The sequence below is a fragment of the Mytilus edulis genome, chromosome 10, assembly GCF_963676685.1.
Source record: "Mytilus edulis chromosome 10, xbMytEdul2.2, whole genome shotgun sequence".
NCBI classification, from domain to species: domain Eukaryota; kingdom Metazoa; phylum Mollusca; class Bivalvia; order Mytilida; family Mytilidae; genus Mytilus; species Mytilus edulis.
The window spans coordinates 1,347,822-1,371,592 of NC_092353.1; the positions used below are offsets into that span (position 1 = coordinate 1,347,822).

The window sequence follows — 23,771 nt, forward strand, 5'->3', positions numbered from 1 at the left end:
TATAAGGTTGTAAATGATCTATCTCGATGGAAAACATCTTTATAAGAGTTTGGTAGACTAGGGATCTGTTCTTATAGTAATCATAGTACCACCCTCTGTTACTTGTATGTGAGTTTTTACTTACATAATCTTGTATACTCTTTGTTCTTTTGAGTTTACATTGTTAGTTTGTCATAGAATTATGATTTGAATATCGTTTTGATACATGCATCTTCTGTTTCTTTATATAACTCCCAGAACATAAGCAAACACTTATACCGGTTTTAGCCCCCAACTGACAAGGTGGAATGAGTATTGTTTTGCTGTCCATATGTCAGATTGTCTCTCTCAGTCCAGCAAATCAGTTTTTCACACTTTTCTTCTTCATGCTTGAAATATTGATTTGATTTTGGGTATATAGTTTTATCATCTCAGTTACTGATCAAGTTAGAATTTAGTACGTCCAGTCTGATGATTTTGCACTTTTTTTGTTAAAAATGTAGTTATTGATTTGTTATTTGGTAGTTTTACCATGACAAGTTTCAAATCAAAATTCAGATATTTTTATGGTCAGTTGATTTTATGCAGAGTTACAGTCCTTTGACAAAAATAATCCGTTTTCCACACTTTTTCAATGTAGTTGTGTTTAAAGATGTTGATTTGATATTTGTTGTATGGTTTACACCATGACACTTTATAGATCAGGTTAGTATTTTGATCCAGTACAATGAATTGTTTATGGGTAGGGAACTATGTATTGCCATGCAATTCTCTCAAAATGCTTCTTCAAATAAATAGTAAGATAGGATCAATTATTTATTTTCAATCCATATTTAAACATGATATTCTTTATCACAGATTTACATGAAGTACACTACATTATACAAAACAAAATAAGCTTAAAAGTCTGTCTACTCTCTCACAGGAAATAACAAACATAAAACACTCTCAACAGAGTCAAACTTAAAACGCTCAACCTAGTCAAACGTAAAACACTCTCAACCTAGTCAAACTTAAAACACTCAACCGAGTCAAACTTAAAACACTCTCAACCTAGTCAAACGTAAAACACTCTCAACCTAGTCAAACGTAAAACAGTTGCTCTCTTATAAGTATAGGCCAATATGTTATTCAACTAGTTTCATACATTTAAAAACAGAATTGTTTCTTAACAGTTTGTAACATCCACATGCACCTGTACTTTCTGTTGATATTTAAACAAAATAATACGACTAATTAAGGTGAGGTTGTTGATCAGTTGATTTTTTTGTGTTTTAACGCCACTTTTTGGCTATTTTGTGGGGGTCAGTTTAAGTTGGTGGAGGAAGCTGGAGAAAACCACCAACCTTTGATAGGAAAACTAACAGAAGTCGTGGTTTGGGATTAAGCATATTTACAACGATGTAATCCCCACACCAAATTTGTCCATTTATTAAAAGGAACTGTATACTACAATTGACTAGAAAATAGCCACTTAATTCTGTTGCTGTGGGACTTTCATTAGGAAAATAAAACTATTCTAATGACAACAGATATTCAATAATGTGTAGTAAAATAAATTAAAGATTAACATATTCTTTTACTCAAAAATAAATGGAGAATGGAACATGATGCCCCTGCATAACACAACATAAAGGGGCATTACTCAAAAACTGTTTAGTGTTTCCACCCAATTTTGAACTTGATCTGTGTTTAGTGGTAATAAGCATTGTGTATAAGTTTTAAAACATTTGGTTCAGGCAAACTAAAGTTGAAGGATGGAAACCAATTTTTGGACTTGTATAAGGAGGGATACTAATGCCACCTCCACTGCAGTGTGGGCATCAAAAGGAATTGCTTACTCCTCAGTGCAACACTCAGTACTTTTCATTACCAGATATACTCTTACTGGGTTGAATAATTTGTAAAATGAAATTAAACTTTTGTGAGGCCAGCTACAGAAACTCTCAAAAGACAAATTAATTGGAACAGGAATCAACTTACGTTCAACACAACATGTGAAATGAGATGTCCAAAAGAATATGAAAAGCTATCGTAAATTATTGTGTAAAACAAAGATAAATGCAAATTTTTTTTCATGATCAAGATCTGAAACCAGATTCATAAGGCATAATATATTCATAAATGCTTATTCTTCAGAAAATATATATAAAATATAACAATTGTACAACAATGCATTTTCACTCTTGTTTTTTGTCCTTTTCTCACTAAATATTTGTCAATAAATCTAGTAATTTGCAAGATGCGCCATAGATATTTCTATCAAGGCAGACTATGATAATTGTATTGATAATCTTTTTGAATATTCATAATTAAATTTATTTTTTTAAATTATAGATATCTGTACCCAGGTTTATGTGTATTTCAAACATCTTTATCATAAAATACAGTAATAACAAACAATCATTAATATAACCAAGCAGTTTTACAAGCCACAACATCCTTTTGTTCTGTACAACTGCACAGTCCAGGAATTTTACCTTAAAAACATTAGTAAATGGTTAAGTGGGTTATCTCCTCCTGATGGTGCGATGTACCTTTCATTCCATAGAAAATCATAGATATACTTTTCCAAAATATAAAGTTTTTTTTTCCACACAAAAATTTTAGAATCTGATTGGTGGGTTTTGTTGTGCTTGATGTACAATCCTTATAAAACTCATATACAAGCAGTGTCCGTTTCGACATCTCTTTTATCATTTAAACTCTGATCTCTAAGACAGTACAAGATAGATCTACAACATGACTTCACAATAAAGGTAAAGTTGCAGAAGTTCTAGAGAATTTACTGTTTCACTATCACATGGTGACACTAGCCTCATTCTGAATCACTTGACCCATGCTCCTGGTTGACTTGACTGACTGATGCTCTTCCTAAAATAATACAAATAAAAAGTTGACATTATAGTTATAAGTAGTTTGTCTCATATAGCCTCCTTTTGAGGTCTTCTCTTTTAATTTCAGATGACAAATAGACTAACTCAATTAGAAATTAACGACAGGATTCCTTTATGTGAATTATAATAATATATCTTTTTGGAATAGTACTAAAAACTAGATGCAAAATGGCAGTTTTTGTTAAATTATGACATCTGGAATTACATTTTTACACTACACGTAAGACATTATATAATTAAAGAACCTTAGTGAGTGCTCTCACATACCCCACGTCCCCACATTATGCACATCTACATAGTATGTCCTTATTATCTACAAAGTTTCATGAAATTCTGTTGTGTGGTCAATAATTGCAGAGGTATATTGAAGCAAATAAGTTCAATGGGGTGTAACTCTTAGAAGAACTAGATGTGTCAAAGCGACACGAATGGCCCCGTCCCAAAAAGTTGAAAAATCTGCAATTTTCATTACACATGTGGACACAAACATGATGGTAGTCTCACATTGATATGTTCATAATTATAAATTAACTGTTAACAACACTCAACTCAAAATGTGGAGGCCTATAGAAAAAAAGTCTGTGTAACTGTGATTTTCAACAATTTTCAAAGTTGTTAACCCTTAATTTTGGCAAAAATTAATGGAGGGGAAAAAACTTAAATTTGATCTGTAACTCATCATGGTTAACTCACAAACCAAAAATCAGCCCAATATCTGAAGGCATTTAGAAAAAAAACCTCTGTATAACTGTGATTTTCAACAATTTATCAAAGTCCAAAGCCTGTTATTTCAGAAAAAATTAGCGGAGCGGAAGGAAACTTAAACTTGATCTGTAACTCATCATGGTTAACTCACAAACCAAAAATCAGCCCAATATCTGAGGGCCTTTAGAAAAAACTCTGTATAATGGTTTGTTGCGGAATGACAGAATGACGGAATTTCGGACAAGGGTAAAACTATATGGCATCGACAACTTCGACAAATTTTATGCTGTTCAGAATGAGACTCCAATGTTAAAGACTGTACTTTGACCTTGAATAGTTTACTTTTACAAATTGTGACTAGGATGGAGAGTTGTGTCATTGGCACTCATACCACATCTTCTGATATATTCAAATGGATCTCGATTCTTTTCCCAACAAACCTTCCTTTACCTTACATACCTGCCCTGATCTGATTAAGTGAAGCCAGCACACGTAACATAAATGCAGCAGGGACTGTGATCGTATCTCTTGTTTCCTCTAACATTACCTCATTACGAGACATAATCTAAAATATCACCAGAACAAAATCTCATTACGTGACATAATCTAACATTTCAAAAAAGACTTGGGTAAATATAGACGTGGGACATTGCCAGTCCCCTCCTGAATTACAATTATTATTATTTACTTTTATTATTTACAATATTTATATTGCGCAGACTATAACTCAGGTAATTTTCAAATTTAGACTACTCAGGTAATTTTCTTTGTCAGAGTAACATGACCACCTGTGTAGCAGGAATTCCTAACTGTTCTAGATCTTCTGAATTCAATCTTCATTTACAGAATAATTAAAATAATAAATATTCATTTTTCTTTTTGGTGTTTTGTATAAACTTAAATAGACTTATCAAGAAGGGATATAGTTACGATACTGTTGTCAGGTCACTAAAGATTGCTTATTTTGGCGTTAATATTGATTCACTTATAGGGTCTTTGCATCGGAACTAAACACATTTATTAAAAAACCAGTTGTTGGCATGACACGGGTTATGTTCTTCTCATATATGTTATGATGGTATGATACTAAACCCCTAACGGGAAGGATTGTGCCTGATATTCATATGATGAAATCATAATCTTTCAATCAGTTTAATTGAAGTCTGGAGCTGGCATGTCAGTTAACTGCTAGTAGTCTGTTGTTATTTATGTATTATTGTCATTTTGTTTATTTTCTTTAGTTACATCTTCTGACATCAGACTCGGACTTCTCTTGAATAGAATTTTAAATGTGCATATTGTTATGCATTTACTTTTCTACATTGGCTAGAGGTATAGGGGGAGGGTTGAGATCTCATAAACATGTTTAACCCCGCCACATTTTTGCGCCTGTCCCAAGTCAGGAGCCTCTGGTCTTTGTTAGTCTTGTGTACAATTCGGAAATTAGTATGGCGTTCATTATCACTGAACTAGTATATATTTGTTTAGGGGCCAGCTGAAGGACGCCTCCGGGTGCGGGAATGTCTCGCTACATTGAAGACCTGTTAGTGACCTTCTGCTGTTGTTTTTTCTATGGTCGGGTTGTTGTCTCTTTGACACATTCCCCATTTCCATTCTCAATTTTATTAATGCTGAAATCAAGTATATCATTTTTCCTCATTCCATAAAAGTTTAGTGAAATATGTAGTTCTACATCTCCTACAACAAAATGTTTCTTTTCTTTTAAAAATTTCAATTTAACTTTGTTTTAGGGCTGTCATTGAAACATTTGCAATGTTTAAAACACAATATAAAGATGGAGAAAACGTTTATTTACCTCGTTAGCTACTTCTTCATGAAAATTAGGACTTTCATCTAATGGAGACCAGATCTTTATATCATAATCTATACCACTTGATGCTAGAACTAAAACATATTCAACATATATGGAATGAATTAATTATGTGAGTGATAAAAAACATAACAAAAAGATAACAAAAATATTTTCCAAATCTATCCAACAACACAAAAACACAAATTTAAAAAGAAAGACTAAGAACAATGAAAAGCACATAGTCCCTTTGTGTAATTAGAAAGGAGGTCATTTACTTGAGATAACTGGAACATTAGTCTTTTGCTGAAGAATTGAAATACACTGTGGATATTAATTTGGAATATTTAATTTCAAATATATAAAAGTTGAATACATACTTTTATTTAAGAAAAGTTTCTTTAGTGACTTCTAAATATTTTTTTTTTCTTTTTTTCTTTCTTTTTTTTTTGTGTTTATCTGTTCATCAAATGTGTGTATACTGTGTTATGCATTGATATTGTATAAGTATCACTATCTCTCCTAAGGGAGGCTAATAAAAATATATATAGATTCTTACATTGATACAAGTGGATTATCAGATTTATCCAATCGAGATAGTTAAATTATCAATTTTAAAGTCCGAACTTCGGCGAGGACTTTAAAATCTATAAATTTATCATTTCACTATCAAGATTGGATAAATCTGATACTCCACGAGTAACTATGTAGGAATCTGTTTCTCTAATGATTAAAAAATTAATTTTCTTTTTTGTTAAACGAAAATCCCCTTCGAGTGCCTTTCACATTCCACAAAGTTGTCAACCAATGATATTTTGAGATCACCGGCAACCACACGTTGATTAAATTTGTTTATACAATAGGTTCGGAAAGGGATAAATTTCCATAGAATTAGAGAAATATATATAGATAGAGTGGGGTGTTCATTTTGGCCACAACTTTCCATGTTTTCTGCAGTTTGTGTTCAGGTCTTTATGTTTTTGAAGTATACTGATAGTTCTATACGAAGATAACATCAAAAACAAAATATTCTAAGCTTGAAAATGTGTTTCTGAAAAAAAATCATCTGAAAAGTTTGATTAAAGGCTATTTGAAATTTCCTGATGTTTTGTCAAAGGGGGACACATATTCCCCGTTTTTACACATCTATTTAAAACCAAATAACTGCAGCTTTAAATAATTCAAATCAATTTCATTATAGATGAATAGCAGACATTTCAAAGATGTAAAGAACTGCAATTTAGAGCAATCAGTCAAAGAATTACTAAGAAATACTTCTTTGAAATCATTATTTTCATTCAGGAAATTTGATGAAAATCCTTGGCTGTTTTTCGATACTTTGCGGTAAGTGTGGAAATTTTCTCTAAGTTTAAAAAAATAATCATATTTGTTATAATAATATAATTTACCGGCATATTTCTTCCATTTCACCCATCCTTTGAAGTTTTTACATCTCAAAATCTTAAAAAGGCGAAAGTGTGTCCTACTCTACTTGCTATTTTGTTATTTGTGTTTTTTCATTTGCTAGATGACATATAGTTTCTTCACGTAACTTAACGATATCTATGATCCATTATTTCAAACCAATTATCAGGTTTATCGTGATCAATGATTTGGCAATATAAACTACTCTAACTTGACTGGTCTTTTTATTATGATCAAATCATAAGTTTTACTTACTTGGATCATATGGGTGAGGTTGTAAACAGTTGACCACATGTCTGTCCCCCTCCAGAAGCATGACTAGTCTAGCTGTATGTCTGTCCCAGATAAATATATGGCCACAATCTGAACCACTCATTACATAACCGTCTCCCCAGAAATTAGCTTCCTTTATCTACAAAATTAGCATAGTTACAAACAAAATGTATTCTTTGGTCTCTAAATTTCTCTATGTTCAATGCATTTCAAACCCAGATTAGTCCAACAAAGTTGTTTGGAAATCTAAGTCAACTCAACTTAATTCTGAATTTCAAATGAGGAAAATACAAAATACAAATTAATTTCCATGTGTTGAGATTTGTTGGGTGGTTCCACAACTATAGACATGAAAAAGATATTTGTCCTATACTGTGAATTCTTTCTCATGATGAAGCTGAAATATTTTAGATACTAATTCTACTATTGATGCAGATGGATTTAAATATAAGACACATCTACTTCAACATACCATGTTGACAAAACAAAGCTGTTATTTTGAAACCTATAAAAGATGGCATGAACCGAGATAAAATCAAATACTGTGAATTCATTTATTTTCGTGAGTACCAATTTTCATGGATTGATGAAAACTTGCATTTACATGGATATTTGATTTCGTAGTTTTGGCAATGTCTGCATACTTTTCTGTACAAAGTTTGTATTTCGTTGAACATTTAAATTGGTGGTTCCCCTGTACCCAGGAAATCCACAAAAATTGGTATCCAACAAATATTAATAAATCCACATAAGTTTTTTCTGGTTTCTTTGACTTTGACATATTGATGTTCAACTGATCTCTGTTTGACATTATTTTACCATGGTTCTAGCATTTCTGTGACCTTAAAACTTACCATGGTTCTAGCATTTCTGTGACCTTTAAACTTACCATGGTTCTAGCATTTCTGTGACCTTTAAACTTACAATGGTTCTAGCATTTCTGTGACCTTTAAACTTACCATGGTTCTAGCATTTCTGTGACCTTAAAACTTACCATGGTTCTAGCATTTCTGTGACCTTTAAACTTACCATGGTTTTAGCATTTCTGTGACCTTTAAACTTACCATGGTTCTAGCATTTCTGTGACCTTTAAACTTACCATGGTTCTAGCATTTCTGTGACCTTTAAACTTACCATGGTTCTAGCATTTCTGTGACCTTTAAACTTCATTTTAAAAGAAGGTTGATAGATATTTCGCATCTCCATTTCTTCTTTTTCCTTCTCTTCCTGTCTTTTTCTGTACAGTTCCTGCAGTTTTATAGCAGTTATGTGCCTTTCTAAGCTAAATTGAAAAGGTACATATGATTTTGGATTGTTAAATTAACATCACCAAACAGTCACAACATTCATCATCAACACCTTTACAACCCTATAAAATTACCAAAAAGAAGCATTTAATACTTATAAATACATTTTTTAACTTGGATCATGTAAACATAATTTTTATCAAGTTTTTCTTTTATTTACCTGTGCACTTTATTGTGGTTGCTGGTGTTATCATGAATGTTAACATTTCATTTTGAAATTATTATTGAGATTATGTTGATTTTAGAATGACGAGAGATTCCTGTTAGCCAATCATAATAATGTTTTACAATGAAATATACATGTCCCAGGTTAGGGGGAGGGTTGGGATCCCGCTAACATGTTTAACCCTGCCACATTATTTAGGTATGTGCCTGTCCCAAGTCTGGAGCCTGTAATTCAGTGGTTGTCGTTTGTTTATGTGTTATATATTTGTTTTTTGTTCATTTTTTTACATAAATAAGGCCGTAAGTTTTTTGTTTGAATTGTTTTACATTGTCTTATCAAGGCCTTTTATAGCTGGCTATGCAGTATGGGCTTTGCTCATTGTTGAAGGCCGTACAGTGACCTATAGTTGTTAATGTCTGTGTCATTTGGTCTTTTGTGGATAGTTGTCTCATTGGCAATCATACCACATCTTCTTTTTTAAATGTAATGTAATTATTTACAAAACAAGGCACAACAGCAACAATAAATGAAGAAAAAAATTCAAAATAGAAAAATGAAAATAGAAAAGTCAACCCTTTAATTATTATTACAGTAAATCTACCTTTAACACTTCAAAGAGTTAAACAAGCATGTATATTTGTCCTCACTAAAGTTTTTTTTTCTATAACTGAAAAAAAACAACAACCTACAAACTATAACCTCATTACCTGTTAGATGGTCTACTGTCTCCTGTATCATCTTGTTCATCGCCACTGTTGTCAACCTCTAGTCCTAACTGTATGTCTCCCATGGAGGGACCACTCCTTCCTATTCTCCTCTGTCTAGGTACAGGGGGTGGAGGAGGAACATCAACATCCATTCCATGTTCTAATAAATGGAAAAAACATATCATATTTTTAAAGACATCAGTTTTATAGTAGATAAATTATGCATATATAATTCTTATAGGACTTGCATATATCTATAACTTCAAATACTTAAATGCATTGGTTTGTTAGAATTTTTCCTTTGGTTTATACTTTGAAAGACAATGTTGCAGAAACTTCTTTTGCAGCCTATACATGTGTTATGATTTTTTTCAAACAAGAACAACACAAAAGGTGTATATTTCCTTAGAACACGAGTTCATCCGTACTTGTTGGTAAAGTTTGCTTTGGAATTCATTTTGTTTGATAAGGCCAAATAAAAAAGTATGTGTGGTTCCAGTTACATCTGAAAAAAAAAGGGTAGGTAGGTAGGGATTTTTTTTTATTTTATGTTTTTTTTACATTGAGTCTATGGGAGCAACATTGACTTTAACAATGCTTAATGAAAAATGACAATAAAATCTGTAGGGTAGGCTATTTTTAAGCCGAAAAAGTAGGGACGGTAGGGTTACTGGAACCACACATATATTTTTATTTGGCCTAAAGTTTTCTGTGTAGTATTTTATGAACCTCTTTGTATTAAACCATAGTGCTTGTAGCTTTTGCTCTTTTCAGTCAAATATTATAGCAAGAGAGTTTTATTAAATAACTAGTTACATATAAAACTTCTTAGACCATAGCACAAAACTATAACTGACCTGTACCTTCTGTCCTGTTAACATCAGGTCTGATATGTAAATGTGAGATAGGTGATGACATAGGTGGTGTATCTGATGACCTCTCATCCACCTCTGATGACCTTTCACCTATTTCTGATGACCCATCACCCTTATTGGATGAATCACTTTCATTTGTGTTTTGAACTGTCTCTGTTTGTAGTTTATCACAGTTAGGAGTTTCTTTTAAATCGGACTGACTAGAAATTTCTTCACTATTTTGAGTATCAAGATTTTGTCTATTTACTGAACTATGAGGTTCTTCTACTTGTACAATATTAGAGGCAGTGTTTATCTGCCCTTGTTCAATGTCTGAATCATGAGAATCTATGTCTTGCTGAAGCTCAATAGCTTCATGTGACACATTGTTGTCTGAAACATTAAACAGATCTTGATTTTGTACAGGATCTGTTACTAATGGAGACAAAGAGGCATTTTCAGCACTTCTCTGAAGAATTCCTGCCTCCAAGTTCTCAAACCTTGCAAAGCCAAGTCTGATTGTACTACTGGTAGTCCCTTCAGTAGAATAATGTAAACTTATCACTGGTTCCAGTTGACCTGCTTCCCTGTCTGTGTCAGGGTCACTATTAGGATCAGGTGAAGTTTGTATCGGATTTGTATCGCTACTAGAGCCATGTAAATCACTATGGTTACTATTATCACAGTCATGAGTATTATTTTCAGTAGGCATAGAACCTGCCATTGAATCATTGTCACGAGATAAATCTTGTTCAACTGGTTCTAAAGGAACGATGGGTGTAGGCTGCTCGTCATTATTTGTACTTCCTACTTCCATGTCTGTTGACCCTGAAATGTTAGTTAAATATGTCGCTGATTAATTTTATACAATATTAAACTGTAAGCTGAATTGAATCACAAAATAAATAGCTTATGCAGAATAAAAATATTATTAAACTGTGAACCAAATGTCTAGCAGCAATTACTCTAAGAAATTTCCCATTGATGTTCCTTTAAAAAAATAAAATGTGGGAGTCTTCCAACAAAGAAGTGTATTGCCTGTTATCTAGAAAGAAGAAGCAAAATTGTTAATGTGTATGTTTTGGTAAAGAAAACACAAAAGATCATAAAGAAAATTTAGAGAAGTAATTACATGAAAAGTGTAAGAAAATGTGGTATGATAGCCGATGAAAAAATAACTGAAATCTTTTAAATCATGTAATTTCCTCTAATATACAATTATAAATTTCAAACAAAACAGTATAGGTTTTGCTCATGGTTGAAGGCCAGTCAGTAACTTGTAGTCACTTATATCCAATTCATTTGGACTTTAATAGATAATTGTTTCCTTGGCAATCTTAATACATTGTGTATATCTTCTTATTTTAATTTTTAACCCAAAACTTGACAAATATGGCTCTGAATGTTCACAAGCTTTAGCAAACATCGTCTTATTCTAAGGAAAAGTAAAAAGTATAATTCTCCTGATCCTTTATTACATGGTCAGTTCACATTATTTTTTGTCATGTTTGTCTCAGTGTACATCCTCTATTTTAAGTTCCCATTAAGGTGGTTCTTAACACTACCGGGAGATAACATTATAAAAATCAGCTTAACATTTTAATCACAATGTATTATTAAGGAAATATTAAGCTTCTAAATGATCAAAATAAATCAATGAAATTTTTCTGATAAAGTGGTTGGTTCACATTTTTTGAAATTTTAATATTTTTGTCAAAGGGTCAAAGTAAACATTTTGTAAAATTTTTATGAAAATTAAACAAGCAAAATTAATATAAGTCAAGGTGTTGGGTACTACCTTAAATCTTAACCATTTTTCAAAAGGATAATCATTATACTTCAAATAGATCATTTCTATGTATGTTGGATTTTTTTTTTGTGCACTTCAGAGTTGAATCCTATATATCCTTTGTTTTCCTCTTATAATTGATGTGTTTCCCTCCGTTTTAGTTTGTAACCCATATTTGTTTTCTCTCAACCCCTTTATGACTTGAATACAGGTAAACTATTGTTCATTATACCTCAACCCTACTAAACAAGATCTTGCATTTCCTACCAGAAGTTGATGGCATATTTTGCCATCCTGAAACACCTCCATCCATTTCTACACTTCCTTCTACTGCTGGTGCATCTTGGGATACATCAAACAGGCCTTGCTCATTGTTTGAATCCTGTGGTGGTGCCTCCTCTTCTGTTCTTTCACCCTCATTAGAGTTATTAGTTCTCCTCAGATTTCCATCCAGCCACCTTGTCAACATGTCTGACATTCTCTGCATTAGTGGTCTGTGTCTGCCTGAAAATAGACAAATCAAAGAACTGTGAGTGCTGTGTATCATTTTATAAATATACAAATTTGAAAGAGAACAAACTAATGTATCGTGTAGTTCAAGCTTTTTTATAACTGAAAATTAAAATATTTTAACATTTGATTCAATGAATTTTCATATTTCAAAGCCACAACCTAAGAACCACAGCATTACCTTTGTCCAGAAGTTGCTTTTGTATCAAGGAAATATTGGTAATTAATCTAGTTACTTTAGTATCAAGGGTTTTTGAAATTTTATTCTACCAAAAAATTACTTTCAAGAAATTCTGTTATAAAACAAAACAAGTATTTTGTAAAATACCCTCTGAATTCCTTTCAGACTCTGGTCTTGCATTAGGTCCAGTATCTGACCAATCCCCTCTCATTCTTAGTCGTTTAAATGGAGGTTGTCTAGACATCTCTGGCTGGTCCTCAGGGAAACCCTCAGGCAATGGAGTCTGTGCATATCCCTCTTCCTCAGCACCAACAGTCTGAGACATCTGTAAAGAGAATGCTGCTCCTAGTGTGGAGGAAGATGATGGCTGAGCTGTAGATGTGGACGGCTGAATGGTTGATTTGGATGTGGATGGCTGGTTGATGGATGGGAAAGCAGCTAATCCACCAGAAGACTGGAAATGAAGTTATTTTTCATTCATTTAAAATGAACATGGTAGTTTTATGAGATTAACTATACAGCTTTGGTAATATAATTATACACTAGAAACTTAGAAGTCAAACTGATTATTTACTGATTCCAGTTCAACTTAATGTTGTTACCATTCCAAAAGTGTTAATATTGTACAGCAGGTTATTTCCACAGGCTGTTTATTTTTGCTTACTTAAACTGATGACTGAAAATCGTAAAATCAATTCGTGAAAAACATAATGAACTTTGTAATAGCTAACACATTTTATATTTTCATACCAAAGACAGCAATCCAACAAATCAGCAAACAGATAACCAGTATTAAGTTAAGATGATCCTTTACCTTTATATCACTACCATGATCGATGTACCTCTCAGGTTTACTGAAAACTTTATCAAAATGTTTCACTTTTGAGTCCTGAAATACAAATTACAAACATCATTTTAAAGCAAAACACAATAAATACTTCAATTAATCATGTTAAGGCCCATATCAATGTCTTAAAATAAGGTCAGAAGGCTTTCCATTATGAAAAGTACTGAACGCATGTTGTTACAATATACAGTCGACTCTCGTTATGTCGAAGTCAGCCGGACCAGAAAAATATTTCGAGATACACGTAGTTCGACTCAAACAAAAACCGGGAGTTCGACAATCTAAGGGACACAACTCTTGCTTAGCTCGGTAAAGCTAAAAATAAATCCGGGTGAATATGGCAAGGGGATCGATATTCTAGTATCAGATCGATGTATTTGTATGTCACAGTCTTTTATTATTATAATGACATTTTTTTTTACTTATTCAATTAAAAAAAAATCCTATGACTTTTCCAAGAGCGTAATTTCCAATCGATAGTTTCGTTATTCAGGTCGGTTATAGCTGACAAAATTGTTTATTCTCGGAAACAAAGAGATTTAAGAAAATTTTGATTTCTATTCATTTTGTTTTATCTCACTCTTTCTTTTCAAAAGAAAATATAACAAGATTAAAGACGCCGTTTGAGTAGTTTTTAGGTGATCATCAACGGAAGCAACAATCCTCACTTTATACACACCCAAGCTCATTAGTGTAAATCACAAATTAATTGTTTTGTAAATATTTTAAATACTTGTTCATGAACATTAACAATGTATCACTAATTATTTATAAAAATTCTATAAAAGATAATCGGTAAACACTCATGGAAATAGCATGTCATAAATCAATATAGTGTTCAGTGACCGGAAATTTAATTACACGTGTATTGTCAGATTAACTCTTCAATCCATTTTTAAAAATCCAGGAGGTCATGTTTTGACATATATGTGTATTAGTTCGAGATAAAAAATGAATTTTGAATGCTTTTGTTAACCTTGGGACCGTAAATTTAGTTCGACTCAACCGAAATTTCGACTCATCCAATTTCGACTCATCAGGAGTCGAATTACATACTTTTGTATGGAATAAAGTTCGGGACCACGTGAAAACTTCGACTCATCCGAAATTTCGAGTCAACCGAGTTCGAGACAACGAGAGTTAACTGTAGTACTTACTTTTGTTCCAAACAGGTAAACATATTCTGATGAGTAACTAACCAATACATCCCCTCCGTTAGGACTATAACTAAGGGAGGTAATTCTATGTGATCTGCTGGCAAGGTTTGGTGCTGTAAAACTACATACCATTCCTGTTAGTCCTCTTCCTGTGTAATGTCCTGTTAATAGGCAATAAAAAATAACATTAAGAAAGGAAATCTTTATGACCTATATAGCTACAATCTGTGAAAGTACAGAAATTCCTACCAGGTCTCAATCTGTATAATGTCCTATTAATACGGAATAAAAATAATCACTCTATATAAACTACAACCATGTAAAATTAAGAAATAAATGTGAGTCCTCTTGGAATAAATATTATCACAAAGGTAGCTAACTCTTTGCGATCTACATGTAGAAAAACTTCAAATGATTCCAGTATGTCTCTACATTGGAAATTTTTACATTAATAACAAAGAAAAATTATCACTCAATGATTAATTGTCCGAAACAATATAAACCAATTTGTGCATATTTTCACCAGAGCCATTTTTACAAATTGTGTCCTCACCTGACGATCTTGTTCCTAACATTCGTCGGTCGAATAATCTAACTGAGCTGTCAGAACAGCCGATAGCCAATTGGTACTGTAACATAGGATTAACTGCCAGAGATGTCACTGCTCGTCTACAGTTTATCAAAACATCCTACAATTCATAAAATCAATGATGTTTTTTCCTAGATGCATGTTTTATTTTGTGCATTGTATAGAACTATGTTATATATATAGCACGGCTCTTACGAATTAAGATTTTTAATGCATCAAACGCGTAGCGTTTGAGTGCATTAAAAATTTTAATGAGTAAGGCGTGGCTATATATGATTTGTAATATGACCAATGAAAATGCTATATTATACAGACATTACATATGTTAATTATTAAGGCGTGGCCAAAATGACGCTATTCCCGCTAAAATTCTGCACGAGCTCTTGTCTGTCTAGAAGCTTAAAAGGTCGGAGGCAATGGTTGATTTTTAAGGCGACGATGAAGAAAACTTTGTTCTCTCTCAAATCCATGAATAAGATGCTACTGGAAGATTTTTAAGATTCATTGGTCGAAACAACAAAACGTTCAAAGGTGGTTTAGGCGATTTACGGCTGGATAATAAAGATATCAAACACTATGCAAGAGGTAAGTGTATACGTATTTAAATTATTTAAAAAAACATGTTTTTAAAACGGCAATTAGCATCTCACGTTTTATGTATTTTTGAAACAAAAAGAATGACAAAGCCGTGACAAAATTCAGGCTTAATCGTATAAACTTGTAGAAATCTGAAGACTCCCATATTAAAAGCACGTGGTTGTCTTTTATTTTCACTTTGTCCATCCGTCCGTCCGTACCTTTGTTTGTTTATTTGTCCGTCCCTCAAAGGCTAGTTATTGTTAGAGCTTCATCTCAAGAACCTCTCGAGCAAGACAGGACGGGGTTGATGACTGGCCTATATCATTTTCTGAATCTCCAGCTGTTTCCCATAAAATATTTAAAATTTTGCCGGTGCGGTGGGAGACCCTTTCTAACTAATCAGTTGAGTTTTCTAGTTTTTATATTAATTTTAAACTTGTAATAAATACCACTTAATTGTTATTTCTTTCTGTTTCTATACATGCAACATAAGTTTAGCGGAGGAAAATACATTTTAAAGTTCATAATTCTTCTTTTGCAGGTCCAAGATGCATAGTTGAATTCTATGAAAAATATACTTGAAGGCAATTGGATCTGGCGTATTTTGTCGCAAGCCACTTATTTCTGATGTCCAAGATAAGAATCGCTACGGAAAGTCCGCGTTAGGAGTGAACAAGTTGAATGGTTTAATGCGTGAAATGTGCGAAAAGGGGGGCTTGGTTGGCAACTTTACCAACCACTCGGGAAAAAGAACATGTGCTACTGCGCTATATCAAGCAGGAATAGATGAGCAAAAGATTATGGAAAGGACTGGGCACCGCTCTACGATAGGCGTTCGAACATACAAGACCACTAACAGAAACATTCAAAAGCGAGTATCGGATGTCTTGAACCCCCCGTCCAATTGTGATATGAATGACAGTTTACAGGAATCCGTTCAAACCAAAACTGCTGTGGCCGAACCGTTTGGAAGGAATTTGAACAAGAAACACTGCCTGGGTGATATCACAAATACATGCCGTTTGAATGATTCTGGTGCCGTTACATTCTCAAATTGTAACTTTAATTTTCATTGAATTAATATGTTGCCGAGTTATTAACTGACTAACTTTGAATTTGTTTCATTTAATGTAAAGCATAACGGTGGGCTTTTATATATTTTCACTTGAATGTATTACCGTACTAGTAATTAAAATTTCATTTTAAAAGTATTCAGTTTTTGCTATTTTCAGAGATATTCCCTATGATGTTCTACACAAGAGTTTAATTTTAGTGCGAATCTAAAAAAACACACTATTCTCTTCTTTCAGGTAAAAGAAGTTTGTTTATGTAAAAAAGAGGTGGAGCCTTACTGTGCACTTTCAGTGAAGTTAATGCACTGCTTTTTGGCTCCTCCCACCAATGGTTTTCTAATGGGAGATTGTTGAATAATCCTACAACAGTGCAATAACGTTCAAATCGGGAAGTTAATGCACTCCTTTCCAAAACATCAGATTTTAAAGCACACAAAAGATCAAAGAAATTAGTAAAAATCATATTACAATATCATTTCATGCACTGAGTCTGTTTCTGTTAATTTGTGTCTAGAGTGTCATATAAAATCTTTGTAATTGGTATTCCTAGATGAGTGCCTTTTTGAGTGATTTATATTAGGGATGTCAAAAGATCTGAAATTTAATACTCGGATACTCGGTCAAGATACTCGAGTACTCGCGAGTACTCGGATGAATCTTAAACGTCTATTGAAAAGTTGAGATTTAAGGTGGGATGCAGTGTTTTGTTACATATAAAACTAACGTACTATAAACATTGCTCCTCTGTTTTTGTGTCAATTAAGCAATGAATTACCGACTGCCGTTTTCTACAAATAACCTATCATAATAGCAATTATTGTTTGTGTACGTGTTCATGAACCAAATTACAATAAAAAAAAAAAAAAATATTTGCATATAAAGTCCGACAAAGTAGCCAATATATGTATCATCTATTCATGAGGAGTTGGTATGAAAGGACTTGTCCATTAATTTAACAACAATAATATTGGACTTCAAATTACTTTTTTGTGTTGCTCAGTCTTCCCTTTTTGCACCATCGTTTGTCTGATTATCTTTTTTTTAAAGCCATGACGTTGTCAGTTTATTTTCGACTTTTTTTTTTTTTTTAAATTAAACAATTATAGTTAAGTTTAAAATACAGAGTGATTAAATTAATTTAAATGTACATCTCATACCAATCACGTTTACATAGAAGTCTTGATTAACAAACAAAGGTGAGTTTTATGGCTTGTGACGAGTTAATTATTAATCCATGAAAGTGTTGATCCGTATACAAACACCGTTAAAAATGTCCCTAATCTGTTGCGTAGGGTTCACCGCCGGTCACTTTGATTTTGTTCTTATTTAGAAATATGATCTGGTCAACAATTTCAGACGAAAGACTGTTTGACTTTCTATTTTTTGTTACAAGTTGTGCACATGAAAACATTCCCTCAGAAGGAAAGGACATTGCTGCCGGTACTACTATAACAAATAGTATCCTCATGATAAACATATTTATAATCTTAATTGATTTTATTTAATATTACGAAGGGGATATTTCAACGGATTTAAAGTGAGTGGAAATGTGAAGAGAAAATATCTCAAAATGTATAACAGGCAAACGAGTATCCGAGTTCTAAAACTGTACTCGAGTACTCGGCCTTCCGAGCGAGTACCCGAGTACTCGAGTACTCGTTGCCATCCCTAATTTATATATAATATGAGTTCATAATTATTTGTAGCACATTAATTTTCATGAATTGTAGTTCTTATAGGTGCATCACCAATTTATGTCTACAATAATATAATATTTTTCTAGGCTGTTATATAAAAGCTGCAATTAGCGAAATTAGGCATTAAACTTAAATTGTAGGCAACAAGCTTTTTACGCATTGACATTAAAGAATCACCTTAATTTTGCCATGATTCTCAAAAAATACAAAATCATATATCCAGGAAAATACTATTATGAATCTTATAATTTTATTTGTGAGTAACACAATTTTGAATAAGATTATTAGTGCTTACATCTTTACAATCTTCTTTAAGACAGCTAGTTTTGATTCGTAAATCAAACCATCGAACCGTCCCATCTTCTCCACAGGATAAAAACGTTTTTGCTTCATTAGGGATCACAATTACCTGTAAATATATAGTGATTTCTGTTTATAAAGTTAAATCAAAGGACATTTCACTATAGAAACATGTGGTCTAAGACACTTTCATTAGAACTTGTTTCATGATTGTCTTAGGATAACAGCAATATGAATCAAACATAATTCAATAATGGATGGCTGGGTTATATACATGTACATTTGCCTTATACCTCATCCTTCTGAAGTTCTCTACATATTAAATTCTAGACAGCCCTAATTATGGACTTGCATTTCTATTTGAAAATATGATGGTTTTAATGACATCTAAGTATCATTCAAGTGTAAAGTTTCACAAAGGCCAAGCTTAAAATATAATACAGTTATCTCCAATATAATGCAGCATATTAAATTAAATGCCATTTATTAACAAAAAAATTGGTGTAAAATGACATAAATAAAAAGTCTGCAAAACTGTTTCACTGTCTTCAACAATATGACGTCATATGTATACTAACGATGTCAAACGTAAAACTCTAGACTTATTTACACCTTTCTTTCGCTTCAGAATGGCTTCTACATTAACAAATCAAAGCGCGAAAGCGCTGTAAAGGCAGTTAATTACAGGTTGTGTGTATTTCTAGTCCAGTTATATCATTATCTTCCATAGAACAGAGGTGGTTTGTAGTATTTAAGATTTAGAGTTCTCTTGTACCTAGTTCACCTATATCTATAGTCTACTGTTTACAGTATATTTTCTGTACCTCGCCATGAAATGCATTTTCAAGACATAAGAACTTTTCCTTTTTAATGTAAATAAAACTATTTTTAATTATTGATTATAGACACATATTCAATTACTCCTATCCTATGAAAAATTATTCACAAAGATTGACTAGTCTCCGTTCTGTGTGTATTGCTAGAACATCAAGTAACATAATGGTTAATGTACATAGTAACATGTCAACTCTTTTAAAGACAAAACTTTTTTAAAATTTTCCCTCCAAGCAAAATTATTTTTCAGTATAAACATGATAAAGTTATCTACCTGTATTAATGACCTAGAGACTCTCAAGAGCCTGTGTCGCTCACCTTGGACGGTCTATGTGCATATTAAACAACGGACACATATAAAATGACAAAATTGTGTTTTTGATGATGGGGATGTGTTTGTAGATCTTTCTTTACTGAACATTCTTGGTGCTACAATTATCTCTATCTATAATAAACATGGCCCAGTATTTACAGTTGAAAATATTTTTTAAAAATTAACAAAAAATACAAAAATTTATGAAAATTGTTAAAAATTGACTATAAAGGGCAATAACTCTTTAAGGGGTCAACTTAAAATTTTGGTCATATTGACTTATTTGTAGATCTTACTTTGCAGAACATTATTGCTGTTTACAGTTTATCTCTATCTATAATAATATTTAAGATAATAACCAAACTCTGCAAAATTTCCTTCAAATTACTAATTTGGGGGCAGCAATCCATCAACGGGTTGTCAGATTTGTCTGAAAATTCCTGGGCAGATAGATCTTCACTGAAGAGACAATTTCATCCTATGTCAGATTTGCTCTAAATGCTTTGGTTTCAGAGTTATAAGCCAAAATCTACATTTTACCTGTATGTTCTATTTTTGGCCATAGTGGCCATCTCGGTTGGTTGACCGGTTCTAACCACACATTTTTTAAATTAGATACCGCAATGATGATTTTGGCTAAGTTTGGTTAAATTTGGCACAGTAGTTTCAGAGAAGATTTTTTGTAAAAGTTTATGGACGATGAAACCAAGTGATGAGTCAGGTCAGGTGAGCTAAAGAGGAGTTTTTAATCAAGGTAACAATGACATCTGGTGGCCATAAAAGCTGTCTCATTAGCATTTTAACCACTTCCCATATTTGCTTTTAAGACAATAGAAGAAAATTATTCAATGCAAAAACAAAACTTACTTGTAAATATGAAATTCTCTTTACAGTATGAGTTTTTCTCATTGTTGGAGATTGTACAGTAGTACAGTCCTGTAACTGCTTATACCCATTTCTTATCCCCTTTAGTTTGATAAACTCACAGAATATCATATATTTACATTGTGCCACATCTCCTTATTTTTATATGCATTACAATAACATGAACAATTGTAATTCAAATCTATATATCAAAGCAAAATGAATTTCACTACTTTCATTCATGCATCCTTTGGAAAAATATAAGTTCTAAAATGACACAATATATGTTTATTTATATAAAAATAATATTTAGTTTTCGACTCTTAACAGGTATAAACAAAAATGTGTCCCCAGTACACGAATGCCCCACTCGCACTATCATTTTCCATGTTCAGTGGACCGTGACATTGGGGTAAAAACTCTAATTTGGCATTAAAATTAAAAAGATCATATCATAGGGAACATGTGTACCAAGTTTGAAGTCGATTGGACTTCAACTTCAGCAAAAACTACCTTGACCAAAAACTTTAACCTGAAGAGGGACAGACGGACGGACGAACAGACGAACGGACGCACAGACCAGAAAACATAATGCCCCCCTACTATCGTAGGTGGGGCATAAAAATGCACAGCTGTGTCATGATTTGTGAAATCTGTGCTGAAAACATAGGCATTTATGGTGTTTGAGTAATTCCATCTGTGAAGCTTAACATTAGCTCGTCAGTTGGTGGTGGACAGTTATAAATCTTTCCTGCAGGATGAATGTACATCTGTTCAGGAAAACCAATTTCACAAATCAAAACTTTCCTCTAGATTTCTCCTACAATATTCATCCAGTTTAGTTCTTTTGGTTTAACGGGACACCGTCCTGATTTTTAATTTTGTAAACCATTCAGTCTCTTGCTTACAAATGGTGCATGAAAATAGGATGGGAAATTATGCATGGCAGTAGACAAGTCTCTATAAAGTGGGTATGTGCCCTGAAAAAAGTTTTATAACATTAGCTTTTTTGAAACTTGTGAAAGACTTGTGCAACACACATACCTAAATAACTATAATATAGGTGGAGAGCATCATTCATGTCAATGTTTTGTTCCTGTTTACATTGTCATTGATATTTTTCAAGAAAGCCCGAGGCATAGCTCATGAATTCTTGTCATTACAACCGAAATTTACATAATTATTGCTAAAATAATTATCAGTATAATATATCTCTTGTAGAAAAACCATACAATTGTAGTATTAACCAAAAAATGTCAAACAGATGATATTGAATCGGAATCCCAAAAGTTATGACGTCTTGAATTCACCCCCCTTTTTATTCTAAAACGATAATTGCGGTTGCAAACAGACTTTGGTTTACTTGCATGGCGATTATATAAATAACAGTATATATTTCTTAAAGAAAATAAAGTTTTACCATGAATAGTTTCCTGAACGTAGTCGTTTTCAGTAAAATGTGCCTTGCAAACAACAGCTGATTGATATGGGTTCTACGATTGCATCGCACATGACAATCTACGTTTGAGCCATGGCGTTGATCCAACTTTTCCATCTTATTAAGTCATTTAGAAATGCAAGTCCTCCTCTTAAATGACACTCAGGTACACACCAACAAGGACTAGGCATCGTTAATTGTGTGATTGTTTTGCAGTGCAAAAACGGAAGTTAAGGACGGAACTGACTGGTCTCACTAATAAGAGACAAGAAGAATTTTAGAGACAAACAGCGACAAGAAGTTTAATTTAGTGATGAAGCGACAATAACTAACAAGGGACAAGCGAATCGTAATTCTCTCACGAGGGCCCCTCAGGCTATTCTCATTTGATGTGATAGGGTGAAGCTACACCTATCAAATATGTCCCTATGAAAAAGAAGAATTTCACTGTTGGAAAGGAAATGATATTGCATGGTTTTGATTCAATAAATTCTTTAAAAGGAAATTGAAATTTTTTTGTTTTGATGGCCAATTTTTAGCGTGTGCTTAAAATATATATATTTATATCTAATAAAAACTAATCCCTTTCTTCTTAATAAAAACATATTTTTATCTATCAATGTACAGTAATATAAAAAATGTTTTATAACCGCCCCTATAATAAAAAATAATGCATGTTTTTTTTAATATCTATGGGGAATAAGTTGTCGCAATGACATTTTTTTTATTTATGTATAGTCGCTATATAGTCTTCTTGACGCTTCTTCTCGCTAAATTAATTATATTGTCGCTTCTTATCGCTATTTTAATTTTATTGTCGCTTCTTATCACTTTTTGACGCTTCTTGTCTTTAATTAGTGGAACCCTATTCAGGAACGATAATTTCATATTTTACATAACTGAGACCGAAATAACTATAACGTCATACGGCTTCACGTACAGAAATACTTTAAATTGTATATTATGCAATATAATTCACGGTCAGTCGACTTTTAATTATAATATCATGTTATATCAACGAGTGAAATGATTTTAAAATATCTTTAGATCGCAAATAGTACTCGAAATTGAACGGACCTCTTTCCACACGGAATTCGAATAATGATAGTTTGTAATCAGATTGACTGCTTATAATGCAAAAGACACATTAATAAACAGATTTTTAAAACGAACAATACACACTGATGGTTTCTTTATTTCCCAATATAAATGAAAGGAACAAAAACCAATACATACCACAAAAAGTAGAGAAGAAATTTAAACATTTCCGGATCTATTTCTTGCAAAATGACCCCCAGCAAAGATTTGCGTAAGGAAAGATGAACCTCATGACTTGAAAGTCAGGCCTAAAAGCACTGCCTTTAAAAATACATTTTAAGGCTCAAAATGTGACTTTCATGTTTATGTAGTGAGAAATTAAATACCTCAAAAAAATCGTAATGGTGGCTTTCTTAGTAACAGACTGGTAGAACATAGA

The 23,771-nt window shown here is 32.6% G+C and overlaps 1 protein-coding gene and 1 long non-coding RNA gene across 6 annotated transcripts in view; both read right to left on the reverse strand.

Moving 5' to 3' along the window:
* Nucleotides 1-782: 782 nt before the first annotated feature.
* LOC139493116 (DDB1- and CUL4-associated factor 6-like) overlaps nucleotides 783-23,771 on the reverse strand; it is a 36,434-nt gene continuing 13,445 nt past the window's right edge. Inside the window, exons 6-19 of one of the 5 annotated variants that reach the window (XR_011656915.1) lie at nucleotides 18,841-18,954; nucleotides 15,161-15,296; nucleotides 14,608-14,768; nucleotides 13,418-13,492; nucleotides 12,751-13,057; nucleotides 12,180-12,416; nucleotides 10,127-10,951; nucleotides 9,270-9,429; nucleotides 8,224-8,371; nucleotides 7,072-7,228; nucleotides 5,398-5,486; nucleotides 4,041-4,146; nucleotides 1,033-2,853; nucleotides 783-982 (exon numbers count right to left, since the gene is read on the reverse strand). Coding sequence is in view for 2 of the 5 variants with exons in the window: in XM_071281278.1 (XP_071137379.1) it covers nucleotides 2,798-2,853; nucleotides 4,041-4,146; nucleotides 5,398-5,486; nucleotides 7,072-7,228; nucleotides 8,224-8,371; nucleotides 9,270-9,429; nucleotides 10,127-10,951; nucleotides 12,180-12,416; nucleotides 12,751-13,057; nucleotides 13,418-13,492; nucleotides 14,608-14,768; nucleotides 15,161-15,296; nucleotides 18,841-18,954 (2,571 nt within the window). In the remaining 3 variants the exon portion in view is untranslated. Of the gene's footprint in view, nucleotides 2,854-4,040; nucleotides 4,147-5,397; nucleotides 5,487-7,071; nucleotides 7,229-8,223; nucleotides 8,372-9,269; nucleotides 9,430-10,126; nucleotides 10,952-12,179; nucleotides 12,417-12,750; nucleotides 13,058-13,417; nucleotides 13,493-14,607; nucleotides 14,769-15,160; nucleotides 15,297-18,840; nucleotides 18,955-23,771 lie in introns of all 5 variants that reach the window. The other 4 variants (XR_011656916.1, XR_011656917.1, XM_071281278.1 and 1 more) reach the window with 4 other exon arrangements.
* On the reverse strand, nucleotides 19,967-22,611 carry LOC139493103 (uncharacterized). The gene is made up of 2 exons (XR_011656913.1): nucleotides 22,277-22,611; nucleotides 19,967-21,836 (listed from the first exon to the last, which is right to left on the reverse strand). It is a non-coding gene; the product is annotated as an uncharacterized lncRNA (long non-coding RNA).